The sequence below is a fragment of the Lagenorhynchus albirostris genome, chromosome 19 (assembly GCF_949774975.1).
Source record: "Lagenorhynchus albirostris chromosome 19, mLagAlb1.1, whole genome shotgun sequence".
Lineage (NCBI taxonomy): Eukaryota > Metazoa > Chordata > Mammalia > Artiodactyla > Delphinidae > Lagenorhynchus > Lagenorhynchus albirostris.
In genome coordinates, this window is record NC_083113.1 from 54816230 (window position 1) to 54843935 (window position 27706).

Here is a 27706-nt window from a genome sequence, read left to right on the forward strand (position 1 = left end):
ATGTTCCATGTGCACTTGTGAAGAAAGTGCAATCTGCTGTTTTCGGATGGAATGTCCTATAAATACCAGTTAAATCTATCTGCTCTACTGTGTCATTTAAATCTTCTCTTTCTTATTAATTTTCTGTCTGAATGATCTGTCCATTGATGTAAGTGGGGTGTTAAATTTCCCCACTATTATTGTGTTACTGTTGATTTCCTCTTTTATAGCTGTTCGCAGTTGCCTTAGGTATTGAGGTGCTCCTATGTTGGGTGCATATATATTTATAATTGTTACATCTTCTTCTTGGATTGATCCCTTGATCATTATGTAGTGTCCTTTCTTGTTCCTTGTAACATTCTTTATTTTAAAGTCTATTTCATTTGATACGAGTATTCCTACGCCAGCTTTCTTTTGATTTCCATTTGCATGGAATATCTTTTTCCATCCCCTCATTTTCAGTCTGTATGTGTCCCTAGGTCTGAAGTGGGTCTCTTGTAGACTGCATATATACAGGTCTTGTTTTTGTATCCATTCAGCCAGTCTGAGTCTTTTGGTTGGAACATTTAATCCATTTACATTCAAGGTGATTATCAATATATATGTTCCTATTACCATTTTCTTAATTGTTTTGGGTTTGTTTTTGTAGGTCCTTATCTTCTCTTGCTGTTTTGCACTTAGAGAAGTTCCTTTAGCATTTGTTGTAGAGCTGGTTTGGTGGTGCTGAAGTCTCTTAGCTTCTGCTTGTCTGTAAAGCTTTTGATTTCTCCGTCGAATCTGATTGAGATCCTTGCCGAGTAGAGTAATTTTGGTTGTAGGTTCTTCCCTTTCATCAGTTTAAATATATCGTGCCACTCCCTTCTGGCTTGTAGAGTTTCTGCTGAGAAATCAGCTGTTAACCTTATGGGAGTTCCCTTGTATGTTATTTGTCATTTTTCCCTTGTTGCTTTCAATAATATTTTTTTGTCTTTAATTTTTTTCAATTTGATTACTGTGTGTCTCAGCGTGTTTCTCCTTGGGTTTATCCTGCATGGGACTCTGCGCTTCCTTGACTGCGGAGACTATTTCGTTTCCCATTAGGGAAGTTTTCAACTATAATCTCTTCAAATATTTTCTCGGGTCCTTTCTCATTCTCTTCTCCTTCTGGGACCCCTATAATTTGAATGTTGGTGCATTTAATGTTGTCCCAGAGGTCTCTTAGGCTGTCTTCATTTCTTTTCATTCTTTTTCTTTATTCTGTTCCACAGCAGTGAATTCCACCATTCTGTCTTCCAGGTCACTTATCCATTCTTCTGCCTCAGTTATTCTGCTATTGATTCCTTCTAGTGTATTTTTCATTTCAGTTATCGTATTGTTCATCTCTGTTTGTTTGTTCTTTAATTCTTGTAGTTGTTTGTTCTTTAATTCTTCTAGGTCTTTGTTAAACATTTCTTGCATCTTCTCGATCTTTGCCTCCGTTCTTTTTCCGAGGTCCTGGATCATCTTCACTATCATTATTCTGAATTCTTTTTCTGGAAGGTTGCCTATCTCCACTTCATTTAGTTGTTTTCTGGGGTTTTATCTTGTTCCTTCATCTGGTACATAGTCCTCTGCCTTTTCATTTTGTCTATCTTTCTGTGAATGTGGTTTTCGTTCCACAGGCTGCAGGATTGTAGTTCTTGTTTCTGCTGTCTGTCCTCTGGTGGATGAGGCTATCTAAGAGGCTGTGCAAGCTTCCTGTTGGGAGGGACTGGTGGTGGGTAGAGCTTGGGGTTGCTCTGTTGGGCAGAGCTCAGTAAAACTTTAATCTGCTTGTCTGCTGATGGGTGGGGCTGAGTTCCCTCCCTGTTGGTTGTTTGGTCTGAGGCGACCCAACACTGGAGCCTAGAGGCTCTTTGGTGGGGCTAATGGTGGACTTCAGGAGGGCTCACGCCAAGGAGTGCTTCCCAGAATTTCTGCTGCCAGTGTCCTTGTCCTCACAGTGAGACACAGCCACCCTCCACCTCTGCAGGAGTCTCTCCAACACTAGCAGGCAGGTCTTGTTCAGTCTCCTATGGGGTCACTGCTCCTTCCCCTGGGTCCTGATGTGCACACTACTTTGTGTGTGCCCTCCAAGAGTGGAGTCTCTGTTTCCCCCAGTCCTGTCGAAGTCCTGCAAGCAAATCCCGCCAGCCTTCAAAGTCTGTTTCCCTGGGAATTCCTCCTCCCATTGCCAGACCCCCAGGTTGGGAAGCGTGACATGGGGCTTAGAACCTTCACTCCAGTGGGTGGACTTCTGTGGTATAATTATTTTCTAGTTTGTGAGTCACCCACCCAGTGGTTATGGGATTTGATTTTACTGAGATTGTGCCCCTCCTTCTCATTGCGGCTTCTCCTTTGTCTTTGGATGTGGGGTATCTTTTTTGGTGAGTTCCATTGTCTTCCTGTCGATGATTGTTCAGCAGTTAGTTGTGATTCTGGTGCTCTAGCAAGAGGGAGTGAGAGCACGTCCTTCTACTCCACCATCTTGAACCAGTGTCATGACTCTTTTTTCACCTTCCCTCTTTTCCTCCCTCTCTCAGTTTCCCTCCACTCCACCTTCCTCTTTCCCTCCTCTGTTTCTCCCTCTCCATTGGTTTGCTCAAATTATATCTTGAAAAATCAAGTAAAGGGAACCAACATTTTCTGAGTGTCTACTGTGGGGCCAGCGCTGTGGTAACCATATGAGTGTCCTGTGGCTGCTGTAACAACGTACCACGTGCTTAGCAATGTAAAACAGCACCATGGGTTATCTTACAGTTTTGAAGGTCAGAAGTCTCATTGAGCAAAATCCAGGTGTCAGCAGGGCTGTATTCCTTCTTGAGGTTCCAGGGGAAAATCCTTTTTTTGGTACCTTTTCCAGCTTCTCGTCTCTTGCATTCCTTGGCTGGTGGCCCCTTTCTCCGCCTTCAAGGCCAGCAATGGCAGGTTGAGTCCATCTCACATGACATCACTATGACCTGGCGTTCATTGTCACACCTCTTTCTCTAAGTGTGATTACATGGGGTCCATCTAATCTAGGATAATCACTCTATTTTAAGGTCAGGTGATTTTCAACCTTAATTCTCCTTTTCATTTAGTGTGACATATTCACAGGTCCCAGGGATTAGACTGAGGGCATCTGTTGGGGACCATTATTCTGTCTACCATATAGTCTTTCTTTTTACATTATCTCATTAAAGTCCCCCAGCAACTGTATGCATAGGTGGTGTTATGCTCATTTAAAGAAAACACAGAGGCTGTTCAAGTTTAAGTAATTTGCCAAAAGTCAGGGAAATGGCCACATAGCCAGAATTCAGGCTCAGATTAGTTTTGGCTTCTTGTCCCATGCTTTTCCAGTTATATGCATCTTCCCTTTTAATAATTTGAGGAAAAGATACTGAGTATCATTCAATTAGAAATAAGTCTAGAATGTTGGTCTCAAACTGTGTATGAAGTCAACAACAGAACCCTTTATCTCCCCAAGAATTACAAAATCATTTCTAAGTGTCGTGCATTAATGGCCAAGAAGGTGGCAGGTGTTCTGTGTCCGGAGGCTGTAAAACACCAGGAATATTTCAAGGAGGTCAGACTCAGGGAGCGTGGATGACATGAACTGACACTTACAGTGAACACATCAATATGTGCGCCTGCAGGTGTGTTTGTGTGTACGTGTGTGTCTTTGAAGTGCTTCTTTTCTCTGTGCTTTCCCTGTAGGCGGTGTGCCTTTATAAACCCTTCCAGGACTCGGGGTTTTTGGTCCCTGGCAGGATAAAGAATCAATCAGATACATTGCTGTAACATTTTTATATCCTGCAAATCAGAGATAGTAGCCTTTCTTCTCCGCCAGTCTAAGCCCCTCCAAACTGATTCCACTGGACTGACTTTGACAAGAGTAAACCGGAGGTGTTTTGTGGCAAGGGTAAAGTAAGTGCCCATCTACCCTAATGGCAAAAAGCGAGTGAGTCAATGAAAGGAAAACAACAAGGGGCCAGGAGACACTAGCGAGTTCATTTGGAAAATACCATTTTGAAGCTGACTTAAGAGAGGATGAGATCTGAGCTTGTTCACAGCCTGCTGATATAATTATTTGTGGCAGTAACTTTCTCTGTTTTTATTTATGGCCGTTTGTGTTAAGCTTTTCTTCAGTTCTTCTGTTTCTCTCTGGCCTCTAGAACAGTCTGTGATGCTGTTATATAGAAAACCCTCTGCCCTTATGCCTTCCAGGTTTAGTGCATAGTCAGCCAAGTGTAACAAACAACCCCAGATCTCAGGGACCACAGGCTGCAGGTGGAGTTTCCTTGCTGGGCATCTCTCCCAGGTGCTTGTCCTCTAAGCAGTGACTGATTTCTCGGATCATTCTGTTGGATGACTCCACCACCTTGGAAGTCCTTCTATTCTATTCTCCGAGCTGGGTAAAAGAGGGCATTTCAGGGGCCAGGAATTGTGGTGAAATTCCTTCCACCCTCCTTTTGTTGCCAGTGCTTAGTCACATGACCAAAACTACTGCAATAGAGCCAGGAGCACATAGCTGTGGGTACTATTATGAGAAGTAAGTAGATACTCATAACAAGGAGAGTTCTTTGCCTGAAAAGCTTATTTCCAAAGTCTAAAGCAGGGGTTGCAAACTCATATGCCTAGAGGGCCAGACTAGGGTGTAACTAAGTTGAGTGCTGGGGAGCAGTAACGTAGGGAGTCGTGCAGGCAAGGATAGCTCAGAGAGGTGTGCTCGATAGAACATGATAATTTTACTTTTATGACAGACTTCTCTGGCTGAACCAACCACATCTGCTGGCCCGATCCACCCCTTATGCTGCCAGTTGGCAACCTGCAGTCTGGGGCAGAAAAAAATCATTTTTCTGGAAGCAAACTCCAAAGTTGGCTATGCTCTTGAATCAGCACCTGTGAGGATAAACATAAACTTTCTTTTTAAAAGAGAAGGCTCTGAACAGCAGCACGGAAATGGAAGCTAAGAAGAGAAGCAGGTATGAAGAGTGTGTTGTCAGAATTTGCCATCCGTACGTAAGCTTAGGGCAGGGGCTCGTACATAGAGGACAGAGGTCTGATTTGTCATTTTATTCTTTTTTTTTTAATATTGATTTATTTATTTGGCTGCACTGGGTCCTAGTTGCGGCACGCAGGATCTTTGTTGCGGCACACGGGGTCTTTCTTGTGGCATGTGGGGTCTTTATTGCAGCCTGCGAGATCCTTAGCTGTGGCATGCAGGATCCAGTTCCCTGACCAGGGATCAAACCCGGGCCCCCTGCGCTGGGAGCGTGGCATCTCAACCACTGGACCACGAGGGAAGTCCCTGAGCTGTCATTTTAAAGGAGGCTCAGTGTCCTGCAAAAGCAGCTCAAGTCAGTCCACAATAGGCCCTGATGTGCTTACTGTGCAGCTGACCCCAAGGTGCACATTCTCTCCTTATCTTTTACCTGATTCAGATCCCTACTGTTTCCCTCTGATATTTCTGAGCATAGTCTATCCATTGAACAATTTTATAGTAGCAACAAAAGTAATATTTTGATGATATTTGTCAATGTCTACCCTGGGAATATGAGTGAATCCTGTATATTGATTTAAACATAATACATAGAAATAATAATGGTAAAAATAATAATAGCAAACATTTATTGAGCAATTATTATGTGTCCAGTACCGTGCAAAGCTCTTTACAATAGTTAACTCACTTAATCCTCATGACAACATATAAGACTCTATCTGAGGAAACTGAGATACAGAGGGTTACAGTTAGTAAATGGCAGCTGGTAAACTGGGATTCATACAGAACCATTGTGGCTCTGTCCTGTGCTTACAGTCTGTCTGAACGTGAATCTGCCTTCATAAGCAGGCTGATTGTAATTTTCACGTAATAGAAATCCTTTGGTGATCATAAAACTTGATCATTGCTGAGCTTTCAAAGGTGTATTGGTTGCCGATTGTTTATGAAGTGCAAACTAATGCATAAATGAACAAAAGAACCATGTAGGAAGACCATTACTGCCATGGCATTAAAGATGCATTTGGAATGTTGCTCATAGCATATATTCTGGAAATGTTAAAGAGAGTTTGGGGAAAAGCATGTCCAGGTATCTTTTTTTTTTTTTTTTTTTTTTTTTGCGGTACATGGCCTCTCACTGTTGTGGCTTCTCCCGTTGCGGAGCACAGGCTCTGGACGTGCAGTCTCAGCGGCCATGTCTCACGGGCCCAGCCGCTCCGCGGTATGTGGGATCTCCCGGACCGGGGCACAAACCCGTGTCCCCTGCATCGGCAGGCGGACTCTCAACCACTGCACCACCCGGGAAGCCCCCAGGTATCATATTTATAAGAGTGACATGTGATGATATTGGAGAAGGGGCTGCCTAATTCTGGAGTCATGTCTGAATGCTCATCTTAGACCAGTGAGGGATGCCTCTGCATATCCCACCACCAAATTCAGTGCTATTGAATTTGAAGCCATGGCAAGCTCATAGCTGAATACTATTTGAAATCTGCTACAAAAATCAAGGGGTAATAGCAGTAACTCGAACGCTCTACCACTAGTGCTCAGCCAGACATTCAGCTTTTGGGGAGCCGTAAATTAGTCTGTTTTTTTTTTTTTTTTTTTCGGGACGCAGGTATCTCACTGTTGTGGCCTCTCGCGTTGCGGAGCACAGGCTCCGGACGCGCAGGCTCAGCGGCCATGGCTCACGGGCCCAGCCGCTCCGCGGCATGTGGGATCTTCGCGGACCGGGGCAGGAACCCGTGACCCCTGCATCGGCAGGCGGACTCTCAACCACTGCGCCACCAGGGAAGCCCCTGGATTCTTTTTTAAACGAAGTTTTGTCGTTTCAGAGATCTGCTGCATGAAATCCAGAGAGGCGTAAATTCACGTGAAAGCAAAGTGTGTACTGGTTAAAGAGACCACTCTGTATTCCTCTCCATTTATCCAGCTAATTCTGATCCATCTTTGAGATCAAAGCAGAAATAACCCCTTCAGTGGGTTTGCTTTCCTTGATTCCTCTAGATGAAGTTCGACTCCCGACTCCCAGCTTTTACATGCTCCTGAAGAGAGCCGTGATTTCCTTTCAAGTTAAATTTTAATTTTAGTTAATCAATTAATTAAATGATGATTTGTTAATGCCTCTCACCTTTATAGTCCATAATAACAGTTAACACTCCTGACTGCTTATCCTGTGCAGCACTATTCTAATTGCTTTATATGTATCATTCCATTGAACCCACATGGCCACCCTCAATGCACATCTTGTTTTCCATATTTCTCTACATGAGAAAACTGAGACCAGAGTGGCTGGGGGAAAAAATGCCAAATAGCACAGTCAGTAAAGGGCAGAGCCAAGAATGAACGAAGTCAAACAGCTCTGGAATTCATGCTTTTAATGACTGTGTTATAGGGCTTCTCCATAAGCTCCAGGACAACACCTAGCAAAGTGCTCACTGAATCCCAGGAGTTTAATAAATGTTTGGGAATAAGTGAATTAATGGACACAGGGAGGAGAGAGTGAATGAATTGTTTGACTAGTTCTTACCTTGCTAAGTCACACTGGCCCAGGAGAGTGCTGTGTGTTCATATTACAAAGCCTTTAACCTGAATTTTGCCTGGTGGATAAAGTGACCCAAGCATTTGCAAAAAAAAACCCCAAAAAACCTTGAGCCTCTGGGAGTTCTCCCACCACCCTCACCCTCCCTGAGCATCTGCAGTTGGAAACGGTTTATTTTTCCTTGATGATTCCAGAGGAATCCTAAGTAGAACCTGCCAAGAGGCCAGGACAGAGACTAAGCCACAGAGAGATAAGCACGAGGAATTCCACTCCCCTGTGCTCTCAGTCAATCTTGGATTCTTAGCTCAGGATCCCTGGAGAAATGTCGTCTGCCTTAATTCCTCGGGAATGACTAGTTTACTGGTCTGGGATTTGAGGGAAGAATTAGCTGATTATAAGGTTAACGTATAATTGTAGGCATAAGGTGCCTGGAGGCAACCCTTGACAACTTGATGTTTGACTGAATTAACGTTGGCCAGTTATAGATTTTCTGCTTGCATAATTGCCAGCAAATGATTCTGAGTCCTGAATCTGCGTGTTCTGTGTGCACCACTTGGGATGTCAGCGTTATGATTGCCTTAGACGTGATCTACTCAGAGCCTGCTGTCAAGGCAAGGGAAAGTTTTACACACAGAACTGCTCAAATATGCGACTATAGCATCCTTCCCCCCTTTGATTTTAGAAGGATGATGTCTGTCAGGGTGATGACTCTCCTATTTCAGTTCCTCTGATGTTTCTCAGGCCGGCCACATGGTGAACCTTGGGAGATTGATTCTTGCTCTTGTTCTTTGGGTTCAGTGCATTTCAGAGAGCTGATATTTAGAGAGAAGCCCTGGTTCCACAGCTTCCAACCTTTTGTACACTCCTTTGACATCACCGGTGGGGATGATAATGAGTTTTCTTCAACAGCCTGTGTGCAGTGGTTAACAGTTTGTATTCTGGTATGGCTGAGTCACTTTGCTGTGTACCTGAAACTATCACAACATTAATCAGCTAGACTCAAGTACAAAATAAAAAGTTAAAAAAAAAAAGAGTTTGCATTCTGGTATCAAAGTTTAGTTTCCCAATAAGCAGACACTGAGTCAAAGATTTGAGTGCAAATAGTTTTATTTGGAGGGTGATGTCAGAAAAATACCAACAGGGGATGAGTAAATGAGCCAAAGAAGAGAAAGCAGCTAATGGACGGTGAGTTATCAAGCCAGATACCACCGTGGACAACTGTTGCTTAAGTCCAAGTGGGAGACGGAACACTTGCCTCTGCGTTATCTCACCTGAGGGCTGGGGTATTCACACAGCAGTTTTCATCAGTTATGGCGATGGTCTTGGGGGTGTGAATTTCCAAACACTGCCTGCTGGTGCCATACTCGGGTAAAGCAGCCTCCCACAGGTTTCAGAGAAATTCCCAGACAAAAAAATACAAATTCTCGCCTGAAGGGTGTGGGCGGAGCTCTGTCAAAATCAGAGAACATTTAAACCTGGATTCAGATCCTGACTCCACCCATCCTAACTGTGTGATTCGGGGCAAGATTGTTAGCCTCTCTAGAATCTCAGGCCCCCTGTCAGCAAAATGTGTCTTATAACATGCTAAGTACATCACAGCGCGGTTGTGGAGATTGAAGGAGGTAATGCATACAACAAACTTAGGACAGTGCTTGCCGTATAGCGAAGGCTGAAAAATATTAGCAATCACTGTATTGTAAGTATTATGGAGCGTCTTCTCTGTGCCAATCTATGTGGTAGGTGCTCGGTATACAAGATGGGGAAAAAGAGGTGATCTCTACCTTCACACTGCTTATGGTCTTTGCCTACTAAGCCTATGACTATTTCTTACCTTACTTCATTACCCCTTGTCCAAGGGTATTTTAACATAACTTTTATGTTTCAAAACATATAACCTAAATTTTTAACTTCTGGATGAAGTGCCCCAAGGATTTGCAAAGACAAAGCTGAGCCTTCAGAAGCAATTGTAAAATTTACATTTCCTAGTAGCCAAACACACTAAAGTCAAAAGAAAGGGGTAAATTTATTTTAATAGTGGATCTATTTAGTCCAATCTGTAAAGTAGCATTTCAACATGGAATCCTATAAAAATTATTAATTATATATTTTACTTTATTTTTCTTTTCAGTATATAGTCTTCAAAATCCAACATGTATTTTTCTACTGACAGTTTCAGCCCAGCTACATTTCAAGGGCTCAGTAGTCACCTGTGGCTCGTGACCACCATCTTGGACTGTGAAGGTCTATGGGGCCCTGGATTCTTGTTAGAAGTAACTTCCAATGGAATAGTTCCATTTTCCTCCTCTTTGTCGATGACCATGTTCCTTTGCATCTATGAAAGTGAAGTTGGTTTTAGCTCAGGCATCATATGAAATTGACAGTTTCTGTAATGAAATGTCACACGAGGAAAGCATGGTGAGATTCTTAGCAGGTGTAAAAATCTGAGGAAGTTATTTCTTGAACTACAACTTAATGGACACTGCAGCAGCTGTTCCCATTTGCGTGTTTTCCAAATCTCATTGCCAAAACGAATGGTTGGCAGCCACAGGAGAGGTATCAACTTACCTCTTAATTTGGGAAATGAAATTAAAACCTCAGCTCGTTTCTAAAAGTCACAGATTTGGTAAAAGTTAGCAGGGCAAACGTATAAGCCGCTGTTAAAACATTGATGGCTTCATTTTTCTCAGGTGCTGCAGCTAACATCTGCAGAAGATTTGGACTGCACTCCTGGATTTCAGCAGAAATTGTTCCATATCAACCAGCCAGCTGAATTCATCGAGGACCAGGCGATTCTAAACTGTAAGCAATGTCACTTGACGACGCTTTTGGCCTATTCACCGATGTCTAAGAATGTGACTCAGGATACGGTATTCCCTAAACTATTTTCTGATCATTTTTCTCATGTCACTGCTTGACCCAGGGTGGAAGGTCTTGAATTAGGGCTTTGTCAGCGTAGAGGTGAATAGAGTGGTGTGTGTCTCTTTTTAGTATTTTGTCACCGATAAGTATTTCCTGACTGCTCCCAGGAAAGGGGACCACCAAGCCTCCAGTGTATGAAATCCATTTCCTCTGGGCAGATCCTGAGAACAGACCATTGCCTTCCTATGGACTGCTGTTCTATCTCATACATAGCATCGGATCAAAATAATGGTGAGAGCAGGATGTTAGCTTCTGGGAAGTTTTAGGCCTAGGAATTTAAACTCTTATTCTTAATGCTAATAAGATAGTTTTCTGAAAGATTTGAAACCTCTACTGGCTATTCTAAACTCAAATCCCCCCCAATCCAATTAATGTCCTCAAAATATGCTCTGCTCAGATCTGTGGTTATAATCTCTTCCTGTTTTTAATGCCAGTGTTATATTGTTTTATCTTTATGAGGGCATGGAGTGCATTGCTAAAGGTATAACAAGCTTAGTTTTAGCACAATGAATTTAAAATTGATGGTAGACAAATAAGCCTTTAATTGTAGGCTCTTGAGCACCGTTCTTTAACATTTGGGAAAGAAGGATATGAAAACAATGGTTTAATTTGGTCAGATGCTCTATGGTCCCTTTAGGGAAGGTAACTGTACATTTGCCCTTATGGTCCCAGGTCTGCCTTTCAGGATAACCACATTCCTTCATTCCTGTGCTATGTGGCTGGCATGTTTAAAGAAAAGGGGGAAAAGAAAACTCAGCCTGTTCGATTGGATTGTTCTGGGAGGCTGGAGCACATTTTAAGAGTTGAAAGGAACACAGTAATGAAGATACAATGTTGAGCATCAAGGGAGCCCTCCAAGGTGAAGCCCATGCACGTCTTGATGCAATTATGCCTATGAAATCATTTCAGTAATTAGAGTCTATAATGACAAGGTGCAGGACTGGCACCATAAGTGAATTCCAATGTGTGATTTCATGTTAATTTGATCCCTGAGTGTGACTCCTGGGTCAGGCCATCACGAACTCTCATTTGTCTTTTGATTCTTCTATTTATCAGAGTCACTATATTTTAAACGGAACTTGGTTTAAGGTACCATGTTTCTGGCTCTCATCCCCTGTCGTCTGCATCATCTCCTCTCTTCTCTTCTCCTTTTCTCTTTTTTTTCTCTTTTCCTCCAAGCAATTCCCAAATGGCATCTATATTAACATGTGTGGAAATGTGAAGCCACCCTGAGTATGGAAATTATTAATAGACTTGGTATGCAAAGCAGGCCCATAAACGTGATGACTTCTGTAATCTTCATGACACCAAACAGCTTTTAATTCACCTCTGAGAAGCTGGAAACAATCATACTTTGGGGGACCTTTTTCATTTAAACTAGACCATCCTGTACATTCCAATATCACAGTTTTGTGTGTGTCTATGTAGTTTTTTTTTTTTAATCCCTAAGTAATTTAGTGGGTTATGGCTGTTGAGTCTGTGTAAGCTAGTAAATGCTAAATGGAACTAGGTTGATTATCAATGATAGCACGTTCAGGAAAAGTCAGTGATATAGGGATGGAGGATATTTAAAAATTTATATGTGAATTTGTATGTGAATTGTTGGATCAGCAAAATCTGATTAGCCCCCTTCTCAGTGAAACTGTGGGTCCGTGTATATTACTAGGGAAAAAAATACAAAGAGCAGATTTGGTTTGATACTTTTCAGCTCATCTCAAAGCAGTGAACATAGGTTGTCGTGAGTATAACCCTGAGAATAAGGTTAATTGTGCCTAAATGAAGAAGAAAGTTTTCACAGACTTGAGAATGTCTATTGAATACTGTTTGGGAAATCTGGATTTCCAGAAGCAGTAGCAATGTATTTTGCTCTATTCCACATGGAAGAGGAAATAAGAAGCACAAAATTTTGAACGGACTTTTCCCCCTAACCAACTAACATTTTAAGTCTCCCTGCCTCCCTCCCCTCTCATTCTCAGTTTCTTTCATGCATTTCTTTACGGTCCAACACAAGACCTTTCTATCTCTGAAAAATGTGATTACCCAAGAAACCAATGAGTGGTGTGACCTCTCAGAATGAAGGCCATATTGTCACAAGGCTAACATCTGGATGAAAACTGGAAAGAATCAAGCAGAACCAGAATGTTTAAAAATACCTAGATATTTGAGGCCACTACCAAGATCCAGAAAATGGTTAGGGATAGTTCAGTGATGTGTAAATATAAGCTGACGATCTAGGTAATAACAGAGGCTAAAAGAAACCAGGTTAGTAACATTACCTTGGACTCCTCCTATGGCAGTTACACGTTCCATTTTTCCTTTATCTTTGCAATATTTAGGCGATTTGGCTTCCAATTATTGTGAATTTTTACCTTGCAGAAAGTGTAAAGTACAGCATTATCAATCAATTTATGTCTACACTTTTCACCATTTTATAAACTTGTCTGAAAATGTTGTCTCTGCCCTACAGACATAGTATATCTGCTCCTACCCCAGACTTATATTCAACCAATTCTCTGTTAGCTTTTAGCCGCATTACAGGGAATGTTTATTCTATCCATGGCTTCCTGCTCTTTTTGTTCAGACGGTAATATTTCCTTTTATCCTTTTTCATCTTTCCCCTCAATTCTCAATGACTTATCTTTTTCTGCTTTAACTGTTACTAATGGTCACCTCCACTCCTTTTATTTCCCTAATATTTTATTCACTGTTAACTCTGACACATCTTTCCCTCAGTTGTTCTAAAGCCTTTTATTTTCTTCACATCCAAATAACTCTTTATTCTACTCTCCTTTCCACTAACTAGACTTGCTTTCGTCTTTAAAGGGCCATTTTCAACAAGCTTCTAGGATCAAAACATGGCATCCCACTATTTCTTCTAATGTAACCAGGGGAGCTTTATCATTGTAACTTTCACAGCATGATGCAAAACCCCCAACTCAAGATAACTTGGACAAAAGTTTCCTGGCTTCATCTCAGTCTTAAAAGGGGAGCTGAGAGATGTGTTTATTGTCATTTTCAATGAGAAGTACAAGAAGAAAGGGGAAGGCAGTTTAGAAGGCAGAAACTCAGAAAGGAGATATCCACTCAAGGCCTTTGGACTCCAGGAGGAATTTGTGAGGGGTTTGTTGCAGGAGGTCCCCAGGGGTTTCCAACACCCCGAATTCTCTTAAATTGGTTGATGGGGTTGCTTCTCCTGCAACGTGAAAATCATGCAGTTCTGGTAGCCGCTATCTTGATACCACAATATTTGGATAGTGGCCCTGTGTACAGCCTCCCAGCTGACCCAGGCTCCAGAAGAATATCTGGCCTGGAAAACTGACAAGCCCCCCATCTGATATGGAGAAAGACCGAGTGATAAGCCCCTGACTATCTTGTGTCCTGAAAAATTATAGAACAGAATATTCTGCCCTGCCATATCAGCTCAGACAGACCTTCCTGGCATTAAGGAGGGATCTGTGGTCATCTTGTTCACTAAGGGAAACCATACTCATGGTCCTCCAGCCTCTATAGGGAGAGATGTCTCCAACTTCCAGTGTCCAGAAAGGACATCTTATTGGCCACCCAGCCACTATCAGGTCAGTGCTTTTCATCCCCCTTGTTCATCCTTCCTGGATCACTCCTCTTGGACTATACACACACAAACACAGATACACAGAGAGAAATTGCCGCACCTGAGTTCACCTAAGATACAACCTGTGTAATTACACTTTTAGTAAAGAAGCCTCGTTAGTCAAAATAGGCTTGTTATGAAACAACCCCAGCGACCTAACTCTATAAGAGTTGATTTCTCATTCAGGTCACGTGGATGCAGGTTGCCTGCTTTCCTGGGTAGCTCTCCTTTGAGTAGCTGCCCTCCACGCAGGACCCAAGCTACTTCCAACTTGGTCCTGCCACCTTGGGCCTTTGAGTTACTCTTACGTCACCGAGCTGGAGAATAGGGGGGTGAGAAAAAGGGTGAGGAAGGCACCACAGATGTTTAACCACTTGAGCTCAAAAGGGACATGTATCATTTCTGCTTACACTCTTAGCCAGACCTAGTCAGATAGCCAAGCTAACTGCAAAAGAAGCTGAGCAATGTAGAGGAACACGAGTATTGGCATAAGTTCACCATCTCTACACAGATCCTAGCAAAGCAAAGTGACCCCAGTCAAAAAGAGACTCGCAAAAGAGACAGAACCGGACCACAGAGGAGGCAACTGTCTCTGAGTAACTTGGGCCCACACGGGGATAAGGACAAAGTTGGTCATTCAAGCAGGACAGCAAGGTCATGGACCTGTGACTATATCCTGATTTTCTTGTCAGGAGATGCTTCCCACTGAGCAGAATCAGCTTCTTCCCAGCCCCCTCTTGCAACACCCAAGGAGGGACCTTTTGATGATTCTACTAAGGATGGGCTCTAGTTGTACCCTCCCGATGATTATAGTATTGAGGTTAAGGTCATATAGTTTAAAACTCACATTGACTAGAGTTCAAACATATGACACAGTCACATGTTAGCTACGTGGCCAAGAGTGAGTTACCTGAATCCTGTAAGCTTGAATTACCTCATCTCTCTAAGAAGGATAATTACAGTCTTTACTTCTAGAGTTGATGCAGTAATTGATGGAAAAATGCTTAGAACATAGTTATGAATAAATGGAAGCTGTTATTATTATTACTATCATTATTGCTATTATTATTGCCATTGTTGTTGTTATTATTACTATTATTCAGAGGTCTTAGATAGGTTTGGGATCCTTATAATGGCCATCTAAACCTGACTTTTTAGAAGACAAATCATGGACATTAAAATCTGAAGAGATTAAAAAAAAATCTGAATCAGTGATTCTAGGATTTGAACTTCATGGGCCAGTAGAATTTTTAAAAAATCTTGGATTGATAAGAGTGTACTTTTAAACATTTTTCTACATCTGAATATGAAAAAAAAGGGGAAAAAAGCAAGCTAATAAATGAGATAGAGTGAGAATACTTCCATTTACTGTGGCCAGACTTTTCTTTTAAAAGGTCATTAGTATCAAAAAACAAACGAAACAGGAGTAAGGACCAACTACAGAAGAGAAGGCAGTCTTTTAATTTGAGTAAATTTTACTTTGTAAAAAATGCACCAAGTGTTTTTGTTTACCTCATTTTGGTGGGAAATCACTGATTTAAGGCATTAGGTTGATATTACTTAATCTCTTGACTTTTCTGATATTCTTCTAAAGTTTCAGTATGTTCATCTCCCTGGAGAGGAGGGATAACTCAAGAGACTTCCTCATGAAGGGCTGTATGCATATACTGACAGAAAGAAAGATAATTTCTAGAAAATGTAACAGGTGTGCACACATTAGAGGCAGATGTTGGGAATTTTTAAAGGCACCCCTAGTGCTGACGAATGTGGCATCTGTGGCCTTCATAGCCGATATTTACTGTGTGCTCTCTAAGTGTGGAGAGTCCCCTTGAAACTCATAATAGGCCTTAGGGGGAAAAATACCCTCATGTGCCCATTTTACAGGTGAGGATACTAAGGCTGGGCTAGGTGAGGCACTTCATCCATGGTTGTATTGCTTATAGTTGGTGACATCAGAATTTGAATCCGGGATTCCAGTGCTCTGGCTCTTATCCAGAGTTCTCTGGTCCTGTGTCTTGTAGCTGCTGTTGATGTTGGTCGTGACCTATCAAGGAAATTTGCCACTTAATTTTCCCATCTACTTTCGTCAACCTGGGTGAGATACAAAATTTCTACTGCATTATGTTTTTCTGTTCGTAGACAAGTTCATTCTTCCTCTATAATATAGAAAAATATAGAAAAAGTACCTCTTTTTCCTGTCTTGGATGGATCCAGTGCCAGATCGTCCATGACCCTGCACTCCTTGCTTTCTGCCCTCCCCCATGAGTTCCTTTCACCAAGACACTTCTTGGTCATGCCACCTTGATACCGACCTTGGTTAGTAGCCAAGTCATCCATGGAGTCCATGGTGTTGCATAAATCATATTTGTACTTAACATACATGAGTCATGGCTTTTGAGGGTGTTTTTAATTGACTATAAATCAAACAGGGAACTTAAAAAATGAAGGCAATTAATGAAAACGCAATGTGAGAGGTGTTTTGCATCCTAACGCAGGAAATACATTGCTAGTGAATTAAATGTCAAAACAAAGGCCCTTTTGACCCTGCTGAAAAGATTTCATTTGGGTGGTAATAAATGGATGAACTTTCCAACCTGGCAGGTGGAGAAATTCCTGTTTCCTGAGTTCAAGCTGACTCAGGATTTTGTCTGTATATATTCCCTATCCTTGAGAACTTCCTAAGTTCTTTTGCTTTTGTTTTCAGTTTTAGCGATTTAAGAAATAAAAAACAAAGATAATTTCCTTTCCATTTTCTCGTTGTCCTCTGTACTACTAACTTGTATTAACTCTCAGGTTGGGAGATTGATTCACTGATTAGTGTAATTATTTAACGTGACCTGTACTACAGTCTACATAGATCTGAATAGGTTGGAGTTTTAAGTGGTGTATTTGGTTTAAACTGTTGTGATATGCCAAGGAAAATCACTCTGGTGTCACTTAATTCACTCCATCATTATGAAGGTGATTATACTTTGGATCAGAATGTGGACTCCTATTTACATTGATTTTTCCTGTATTTAAACAGAGTCCTATAGAAATGTAATATTTTTACAGGTTTGCCTCCCACTCCGCCACCAACATATCTGTAACAGTTGAGTAATCAATTAATATTAACTAGGGTACTCATAAATGCATTATATTAACTACCTCATTTCATAAAGGTAAAGTGATATAATAAAATAACTGCAGAATAAAAAGAACGCATATACACATTAGGGAGGGATGTGGTAAAATGCTTAGAGATCCTTCCATTAGACTTGGGTCCTAAGTTGTACTTTGAAGATTGGGAAACATAAGAGGTAACAGGGTGAGAGGGCCTTAGGAGAAGAGGAATGTAGATGCAATGGAGCTCTCTTGGCATAAGTTTTCTTATCAGTGGAATGAAAGAAATAAATAGGCCAGAGGAGTCACACTGTCAGCTCTTGGACTAAATTTGTCCCACAGATATGTCCTGTTTGGCTGCTCAGTGTAGGAGTCTGAAGTGTTTAATGAAAGAAGTTTGTTGTCAACATTGAGAATTTCACTTTTAAAAATTCATAACTTCTGGCAGTACTGGACCTCTAGAGTATAGATCCTAGAGGCAGGCTGCCTGAGTCTAAATCCAAGGTTAGCCCAGTATCAGCTAAGTAACTTCGGCAAGTTGTGTTGTGGTATTTAACCTCCCTGTGCCTCCGTTTCCTCATTTGGAAAAAGAATCATAATGGTAGCAACCTCAATAGGTTATTCTGAGGATTAAATGTTCATCTATGTAAAGGGCTCTGAAAAGTGGCTGGTCTATTGTAAGCACTAAAATATTAGCTGCTGGAAGTAGTGTAGCAATAACAGTAGCTGAGGCCTTCCTTGTGGTTCTCCAGTCTCTACTGTCTTCCTGTCATCTGATCAACTTCCTCCTTTATTCTGCCTGTCCCTTATAGGCATGTACATTCACCTCCATGAAGTCACCCTTGCTCCTGAGACAGGTGTGTGGGTTGAATGATTCACCACAAAAGACCAAACACACATGTTGTTTTTATCATACCACTGCTGTTATTGACAGTGGTTGTTATTGGTGGTAAAGGAAGCAGAGGATGGTGCTAAGATATTGACGGGCATGGGACGGCTGGTGCTGACGGAGACTTTGAAATCTACCTTTAGTGCTTTGAATTGTCAATATGGGGAATATATGAAAAGGGGAGCCATGCGATCAGACAGTGTGGCTGGCTTTCTGGAAGTTCAGAATAGGACACGGATACGAGAGAAGAGCTGGGAAGGCTCAGGTTGGCATGGAGCCTTTTCAGAAGTTCTGAGATGGGGATGGTTGGGAGGCATATCAAAGGAGACATGGGCAGGGGAGAAGGCAGCATGATTAAGAAGCACCGGAATGTGAAATAAGGCTAAGAGCAGAGCCCCAGAGAACTCCAAGGGTCTAGACTGGGGAAGACATCTAGAAGACAAGTTTTCTAAAAGAGATGCAGCATCCCTGGAGTTTATCCCAGCTCAAACACTGACTTGTGTGACCCTTTTCCTCTCTGGACCTCTGTTTCCCCATTTGTGTAATGAGGGTATATTAGGGCTCTTTTGGTTGTAATCCAAAGTAACCCAACTCCAACTGGCTTTAGCAAAACTATATAAAATTATCAGCTCACACGACTGAAAATTTCAAGGTTTGAGCTGGCTTTAGGAGCACGTGGATCTAGATGCTCTAATGATATCATCAGTATCACACTTAATTCTTCAGCTCTGCTTTATATAGTGTTGGTACCCCTCACTCTCAGAGGTGTTTCCTCCAGGATGGCTACCAGAAGTCCCAGCCTTTTATTCTTCCAGCGTTAACAACCCAGAGCATCTCTTTTTCCAAGTGTCCCAGTGAACACCCCATGGCTAACTCTCTGGGTCCAGCTTGGGTCATGTACCTACCCCTGAACCCGTCAAGGGGTCCAGGAAGATTTGGGCTGGCAAAAGCAAGAGAGTCCACCATGAGGGTCTTTTACTCTGTTGCTAAGGTCCTTTTCAGGACTAACATTCTACGACTGCAGGCTGTGGTCCGTGCGAGAGAATTTTTAGAACCTAGCACACACGCACGTTGGAAACATCTCTTACGTGGCAGCAGATGACAGCCATCATGCCAGGTTTCTCACTGGTGATGCTGGTGAGCAGATTGCTTAATTAAGACTGTCAAATTCTACGTGCTGCCATATGGCCTCACTCTTCAACTTGTTGAGTGTCTTCACTCACATGGTTCTGGAGCTGGTATAAATCGCCTTTATTTCTGTTTTTCTTCAAAGGGTTAAGAGTACAGGAACATACAGATGTTACAGGAGCATCTCCGAATTTAAGGTGTTAGAACCACATGAATTGGGCTGCTTAATGAGTACAACACCAAAACATAAATTGGGCAAGATTAACCATGGCTTTAAATAGTTTGAGAAGGCAGAAGATCTTATTATCCTGTAACAGATCAAATCCACACACATTCTAATAATTGTGATGCCCTCTGTCTGTCCTTTTTTATCTTAATTTTCATGGAAATTTTTGTTGGCTTGAAAGCAAAAGGGCAAGAGGTGCAAACACTTGCCAGTCAGAATATCCCTAGGCACTTTTTGTACTTGACCAAATTTGCATTCTCTTTCTGGAGATAGAAATAGGAGATAGGAAAGGAAATGACATACATGGAGTCCCATTTGTTTAGTCAATTATTTAAGAATCACAGAATGGTTACACATCCCTTATGGCAGACCCTGTACTCGGTACAAGGGATAAAACTTTGAACCAGATAAAAAAAAGATGCCTTTTGTGTTAGAACTTTCATTTTTTATGGAAAGAGAGAGACAGCCATGATAGAAATACACATCTAAGAAAACAGGAAACTTTTACGTGAAAAGCTGATGATAAATACTATGAAGGAAATAAGACAAGGTTGTGTGATAGAGATTTCTGGATGGCTGCGATGGAATGGGTGGCTAAAGAAGTTTTCTTTGTGAAGCTGAGACCTGAACTAGGAGAAGGAAACAGCCAGGGGGAGACGGCGTTGGTAAACCTTTAGGCAGAGAGATCGGGTAATGTAAAAGCACTAAGCTGAGAACAGGTTTTTTAGTTTAAGATACTCTGATCTAGGAAAGGGGGCGGGGGTACCATTTTATCCATTTAATCAAGTCAACAGCCGTTTGTAAGATAGGATTAGGCATGAAGGTTGATTTAAAGACCCAGTATCTCAAAAGAAGTACCAACTGTGGAAAAGGAGCTGTGATCTCCTGACTCTGTATGTTCTCTCCATGTGAAGGGCTACATCCAGTTCCCTCCCACAGAAGTGCTCCAGTCCTTCCCTTGGAGAACAGACTGGGGTGCCCCTGAGAGCCTCACAGGGCTTTTGGTATGGGCTTCTGAGTTGGATCACTTGCCTCCATCACTTGCAACATGGTGGTATTTCCAGTCACTCACCCTCTCAGTTCCTCAGTAAACCTCTCAGTTCCCCATCTGTAAAACGGAGGTAGTGTTTCAAGGATCGATTAATCAAGATAACATATGCAAAAGTGTTAGGACAGTGCCTGCCACATGGAAGCTCTATATAAAGGTTGGGTGATTTTATTATTGGAAAGAATAAGGCAAGGGAGGGAATGTCTGCAGAGTGATGCTGTTGGAATGGTAGTGCCTGTGTGTACCAAACGTGCCATGGGGAATTTGCAACCCTAGCCCTAACTCCTCTGAAACAGGCCACGTGTTCTTCCTACTCCTCTAAGTCTCCATTTCAGGAATTGTCTTGTTGTCGGGGCACCTGCCACTACCCCCTCCCAATACACACACATTCTGCTTCCTCATGTTTGATCTCTTTGGGTAAAAATTAAAAGGATGTTCCCTGAAAAGCATTTGAGAAGTGATCCTTCCCAACCTTAGATCCAGATGTGTCTTGGAATTTAGAAAAAGTTAGTGAAATGTATATGCTGTATATTACCCACTCCACCAGGGAGGTCTGGGGCAGCACCGTGTAATAAAACATATATTTCTGCAGTGACACATATGGATATTTACCCTAACCAGGATAAACAAGGACCACAAATACCACCATGTGTGTTCAGGTTGGGTTTTGCTGCCAAGTGAGTTACAAGGACACTGGTGTGTGGAGCATCTTGGATTTCTGAGTTGCAGTCTGCCCTCCTTAGGAGAACATTCCCGTGAAAAATTGCAGACCTCAATTCCGCTGAAACATTCAGCTGGCCTCTCCACATCCCAGCTGCTTCTCGGGGCAGCAGAGTGTGTTGGTGGACCAGCCTCCAGGTTCCAGCCACCCCACACAATCCCGCTTCTCCTTGTGAGCAACTTGGTAAGTGGTGTCTTAGCGGGACACCCCTGAAAAGTGTCCAGCTGCTGCACCAGCTTATTGCATCCTCCTCTGAAGCCCAAACAGTGATCAGCCATCCAGCTTCCTCTTAATTGCGCAAGTCAGCTGATTGCAGAGACCTCCCAGAGGATCTATTTTTAGCTAAAACTGGTCTTAATTTTCATATGTATACATTAAATTCTGTGGGGGCAGGGGGAATTCCAAATGAGGAAACGTTGATTCTAAAGAACATGAAAGAAATAATTAGTGCTTGAAAAACAGTTCAAAATATGAGTCAAAACCTCCGAGGAATATGGTTAGCACTGCATTTTTCAGTGGAAAGAAGTTTGTAGAATTAGAAACAGAAAACAAGGGTGAGTGGGGATAAATCAGGCTAGGAGAGGAATTCAGCATCAAATTCTAGGCACTGGGGAAGGAAACTGAAATTAGGGGGCAACCAGGATTGTCAGGTAGATCCACATGGGGATGTGGCCCAGTGGTCATTCCCATAGTCCAAAGGGGCAGAGAGGGCATGGGCTAGAGCCAGGCCCTTGTCTGTAGTCTAGAGGGATGGAGAAGCAACATCTCCTAGGTAAGGCGTGGAGCCTGGTGCACAGCAGCTCTGATTAAGTTTCCAGGTGTTTTGTTTGTTTTGGAGAAAGGTCAAGGCAGTTCTAGAGTGAGTGAGGCCTAACATAGAGATGTACATAAAAATCGTTTTGTTTCCAAAGTTGCCTGCTTTGGTTTTGGGATAGCTCAATTCCAACTTTTTGCTCTCATCATGTACATTTTTGATCAGGAATGTTTTTATGATAGGTATAGCCAATTTGTGTACCTAGGGAGAGGTTCGATTGTTCTGTCATAAATATCTGTCAGCTGCAATTACAATTCAGTGACTTTATCAGTTATGAGAAACCCTAACCAACTCAAGACTCTAAAGAAAAGTATATAATGGAAGGAAATTGTGTGGCTCACAGGTTCATCCAAAGACCTGAATGATGAGGCCTCAGGAAGAACAGAAACTAAGGAAGCTCCAAGAGTTTCAGCAGAGAATAACTCAGAGAGAGTTAAGACAGTGCTTTTAAAACCTTCTGTAGAGGGCTTCCCTGGTGGCGCGGTGGTTGGGGGTCCGCTTGCCGATGCAGGGGATGCGGGTTCGTGCCCTGGTCTGGGAAGATCCCACATGCTGCGGAGCGGCTGGGCCCGTGAGCCATGGCCGCTGGGGCTGTGCGTCCGGAACCTGTGCTCTGCAACGGGAGAGGCCGCAACAGTGAGGCCCGCGTACCGCAAAAAACAAAACAAAACAAAACACAAAACTTCTGTAGTGAAAGATCAGTTTTTGTTTCATTTTGTTTAATTTCAGTGCTTTATAGACTGATACTTTTGTAAAACAAACAAAAACTGTCAAAATACAATTTTCAGTAAGTTAAAAAATATGACTCTTTTAGGAATATAAAGTGCAGACAGGTCCACACTCATCAACTAAAAAGCAAACCAATAAGATAATAAGTGTGACTCGAAGAACATTGGGAGAGCTAAGTATCTGTAGGTGATTTAATAATAAAGAAATTTTAGAATCAGTCTGCTAGCTTATATACAAAGCCAGTTGATATCCTACAAGATATCTTTTCTACTGAATAATATTCATATTTCTACTATACAGAAACCTACAAATTAACATGTAATTTCACTAAATATGCAACCTTCAATGAGTAGTAAACTATGAGGTGAACAAATTACATTTTCTTAGATAATTAAATAATCCTTGAATGGACTTTTTAAGTAATGCTTATATGTGACATTGAAATAACATCTCCCGCCACCACACACATTTTTGTCTTACTTTCAAGCCTTAAACAATTTTGCTTCACAATATAATAAACATTTTTAATGTAAGAATGAAAATAAAAAACAAACACAAATGAAATGTAAGCTTTAAAAAACTAGATTGGGGCTTCCCTGGTGGCACAGTGGTTAAGAATCCACCTGCCAATGCAGGGGCCACAGGTTCGAGCTGCGGTCCGGGAAGATCCCACATGCTGCGGAGCAACTAAGCCCGTGTGCCACAACTACTGAGCCTGTGCTCAAGAGGCTGTGAGCCAAAACTACTGAGCCCACGTGCCACAACTACTGAAGCCCATGTGCCTAGAGCCTGTGCTCCCAACAAGAGAAGACACCACAGTGGGAAGCCCACGCACCACAACGAAGAGTAGCCCCTGCTCGCCACAACTGGAGAAAGCCCATGTGCAGCAACGAAGACCAAAACGTAGCCAAAAAATAAAATAAATTAAAAACTAGATTGAATAGGTTTTCAGTCATGTGGCCAAACAGCTCATAGTACGACTTCCCAAAATATCACCAGATAACTCGTGTTAATAAAGCAAAGGTACATTTGTTAAAGCTGTCTTCCATAGGGAACACCACTTTGACAGAATCTTAGCAATGTTTCAGAAGGCGGAAGTCAGAATGGATATTTATGGGGTTTGGGAGGGAGAATCCCAGCTCTTGTGATTTAAGGTAGGAAACTGGCATTGGGTAAAGTTCATGACATGCTAGCAAGGTCTTAAGGTAAGTCTTGAAGTAAGTCTTATAAGTAAGTTTTTTTTTTTGGATAAATGAGCTATTTGTCCAGGTAGCCGACAGTGCCCTCAGGTAAATTGATCTTCATAAATTTCCTGAAACAAACAGTGAAGTTTTTGTTGTTGTTTCTATTGGTTTAGTCTTACCTTTCTCGGGCAAAGGCTTCTGGGAACAAACAGTCAGGTTGACACAGGCGGTCTCAGTTCTTAGTCTTAACAGCTAGGCCATGTTGTGTGGGTGGTCTCCATTCTCAGCACGTGGTAGTTTGTATTTTTTCTAAGTCCGCATTTTCCAAACATCTGTCTTTGGATTGCTGTTTTACAAAACGGTAATAGGAATGCACCATGAGGAAAAATGGTTTGAAGTTAAATAAGTTTGGGTAATGCTGTGTTTTTGTTTTTGTTTTAACTGTAGGACTTCTCAGACCTTTAAAATATGAAAATGCACAGTGAACGTTCCAGAAGGCCTACTGACATGCCTCAGAATCTAACCCTTTCCTAGTCTAAAAAGAGCTCACCTTATTTAATCCTCCCTAAACTGTAGAGCTTCACCCACCTCCACCCCATCCATTTTTTTAGAAACTTCCAGTAGCTTCAGCATGCAAAAGTAAGCCACCTTTCCAGTCTCACCTGGGGGCTAGAAAAATCTGAGCCTGCGAGACTCAAGCCTTGCCTTTCTTCTCGGGAAGAGGGGAATGTGCAAATATTTTCTTTTTTATTCTTTCTCATTCTGCTGAGCTCATAGGAAATAAGACAGAGTAAAACGCTTGGAAAACATACTCAACTGTAAAATACAAAGCTCTGAGTAAAGCCTTTCTGAGACTCAGAAAGCCTTCCTGTCCTGTTTCTGTGTCCAGAAGCTTTCCCCTGGCTCCTCTTCCAGGCTAAAATGGTCTCAGGGTAGGTGGGAACCTCTCCATGAAATCCGGAGTTAGCTCTACCTAAGGCTTACAGGAAAACATTTGCAATGTAGAAAGCCCTTTTCTCTCTTGGTAAAGCCTGGCTTTCAAGACTTCTGTTTCACTAAAGTCTTTAGGCTGATTATTGAACCTTTCACTCTCTTTGCATTCCTGATTCTACATCCTAATCCTCCCTAAGGCAACAGATGCCTCTGGCAAAACAAGGGGGAGGTCAACTTGGAAAATCTGAAATGAAGGGCAAGCAGGTACATTTCCATAAAATGGTCCCTGTTCCTAGAGGCACAAACCCAGGCTGACAAGGAGGCAGGAAGCTGCTCTATAACCACCCAGGCGTTGAGAGCGGAGAGTGTGATTCTGGAACCTCTCCTGTGGGTTGGGGCTTCTGAAAGCTTGCCTACTTGGTCACCATGCTGTATGGGACTAGGCGGGTTTGCGTGGAGGTAGAGGGATCAATGCTGGCCACTGGTGGGGAGTTGGAGACAGGGGCAGCCTTTAGGGAATGTATACACCTCTAGGAAGTTATTGGGGAATTGAGCACATAAAGCCAAAAATTTTTGTCTTTACCACTCTGAAGCACCATTTATGCCCATAAAGCAGCATTTATGCCCATATAGGCATCACCTGAGTATCTTGATATTGAGACATTGAAAAACAGGTCAGGTCTGATTTTACTGAGCTTTTAAAGAAAGGCACCATACAGTCTTTGAAATGTTACACGGCCTGCTAACTTCTTTGAGGACACAAAGGTCCTTATTTTCTCAAGTTCCCCTATTTGCTGACACAGTCCCCTCCCACCCTGTACCCGTGACACCAGCTACATGCGTGATCTGGACTTCAGGTACATTTCTCCTCCCCACAGTCAGCTCCCACCAGCTCCAAACCATTCCAGGGAGAAGGTCAAGTGCTGCCTGGAATTCAACAGACCTTGCATGTGCTTGTTAGCATCCCAGCTCTGATCCTCACAGTGTGTGTGGCAGGCAAACACCCAGGCTCTGGGGTCCGAATGCTTGGATTTAAATGCCAGCTCTAACCCTAACTCTGCCATCTGGGGGAAGTTACTTAACTTCACCAAGCTTCCATTTCTTCTGAAAGCCAAGCATACCATGAGATGCTTAAAGACAAATTTGAGGCTGACACATAGACACTGCTCAGTAAAGGGTAGTGATTTATGACAATTAATGTAATTTGATGATGGGCTCCCAAACCCCACTTTGAGCTCCACGTGTGAATGATATATGCTGATAATACATTAGATTTTGTTCAGCCTCTTCCTATCACTCCAAATATCTTCCACTTTGCAACGGGAGTCACTCGCCTATTCAGTGCAATATCCTCTTTCTCTTCCTACCCACAAGATTACCCCGAAAACAGGCTCTTGACACCAGACCCTGGTACCTGAGAGGTCCAAATGTTTTTAGTTTATTATTAAAATGTTTGCCATTACATTTACATAGTACCCGGCTGGGTTGATTGCTTCATATATCGACGGTACTAAAGTGGATACTGACTGTTTTGCCTGCCAAGGGCCTTCATCTAGTTCAGCCTGAGCATATATAAAAGTGATTTGAATGGAAGCGTTTGCTCTATTATTTTGGTGATGGATTTAGGGAAATGGAAAGTAGCAAATTGCTTTGTTTTTGGACCTTTGCCAGGTCCATCCTGGTTATGGATAACGCTTGGTTGATTGAAGAAGGCCAGCTGCTGCTCTAATAGCCTAAATCAATGACCAACGGTGCCCATTAGCAAGCATGTCATGTGTGCTGTAGTGAAAAGCGTTTTATAATTGTGAATTAATAACTTTTCTATTATATATCAATATGATGCTATATTTTACAACTTGACCAGCCCTGCCATACTAATATTGATATTAGGGTCAACTCCACTTTTATGATATCCTTCAGAAGATTTACACACAACTCCTGGCGTCAACTGAGGGAGTTCACACTCAAAACCTCAGTTTCCACATCTGTAAAACAGACTGAATAATTCCCATGTCCTGGGGATGTGAAAATTCAATGCGATAAAGTTTGTGAGAGCATTTTTAAGCCTTTAAGCATTACTCTCTGACGTCCAGTGCCTCTTTAGAAAAGATTTCCCTGTGTTTGTGTTGACTCTTTCAAATGGAATATGTGGTTGCTCTTACTGTTTCCACAACAGTTTCAAGTGTTTTGTTGTTGTTTTTCTTTATCAGAGTGAAATGTGTTTGGAAAAGACACATGGCCAAGGTTGACTCGATGACTGGGCTTATCCAAGACTTATGTGAAAGCAGTTGGGTGTGTTGAGACTTCAGTCTGCACCTCTGGGCCACCTTGCAGGAGGGCCCAAGCCTGCATTTTGGGTAATGTCATAGGTTGGGGTCTCCAGAAAGCTGACTCAGAGATGTAGATTGGTGTGCAGGAAGTTTATAAGAGAGTGCTTTGGAGGTTGCCACCTGTGGGTGTAGGATTGGGTAGAGGAGAAGCTGGGCTCTCATATGGTCTCACTAAATGCTCCACCAACCCCCTAGGGAACTCTGAAGCCGGAATGGCCCTTCAGGCTGGTCTTGAGCTGGGGTGAAGGAGCCAGGCCTTTATAACTCAATGGTGATCTGTCATGGAATGTGGACCATGAGACAGGACTGTTAATCTTAGGGGAGAAGATAGTCTTCATCCAAGGCAGTTCCATGGAGGGCTGACAGCTGAAGGCTGTCTCCAAAGGCTGGGAAAATAAATCCTTCAGCTCTGAAGAGGAATCTGACAGGTGTGTTACAGCATCCACTACAGTTAGGAAGAAAACAAAGCCATCTGGTACCCACTGAGATAGTTTCCATTAGTCACTGCTGCCCTTAGAGACAGACACCCACATTTCTAGTGTTGTTACCTGGTACATTGGTGGGAGGGAGAGAGAAG

At 42.4% G+C, this 27706-nt stretch overlaps 1 protein-coding gene across 1 annotated transcript in view; it reads left to right on the top strand.

Moving 5' to 3' along the window:
• CDH13 (cadherin 13) overlaps nucleotides 1-27706 on the top strand; it is a 1013115-nt gene that overhangs the window by 207110 nt on the left and 778299 nt on the right. The window contains exon 2 of the mRNA XM_060130816.1: nucleotides 10184-10295. Within this exon, the coding sequence (XP_059986799.1) occupies nucleotides 10184-10295 (112 nt within the window). The remainder of the gene's footprint in view (nucleotides 1-10183; nucleotides 10296-27706) is intronic.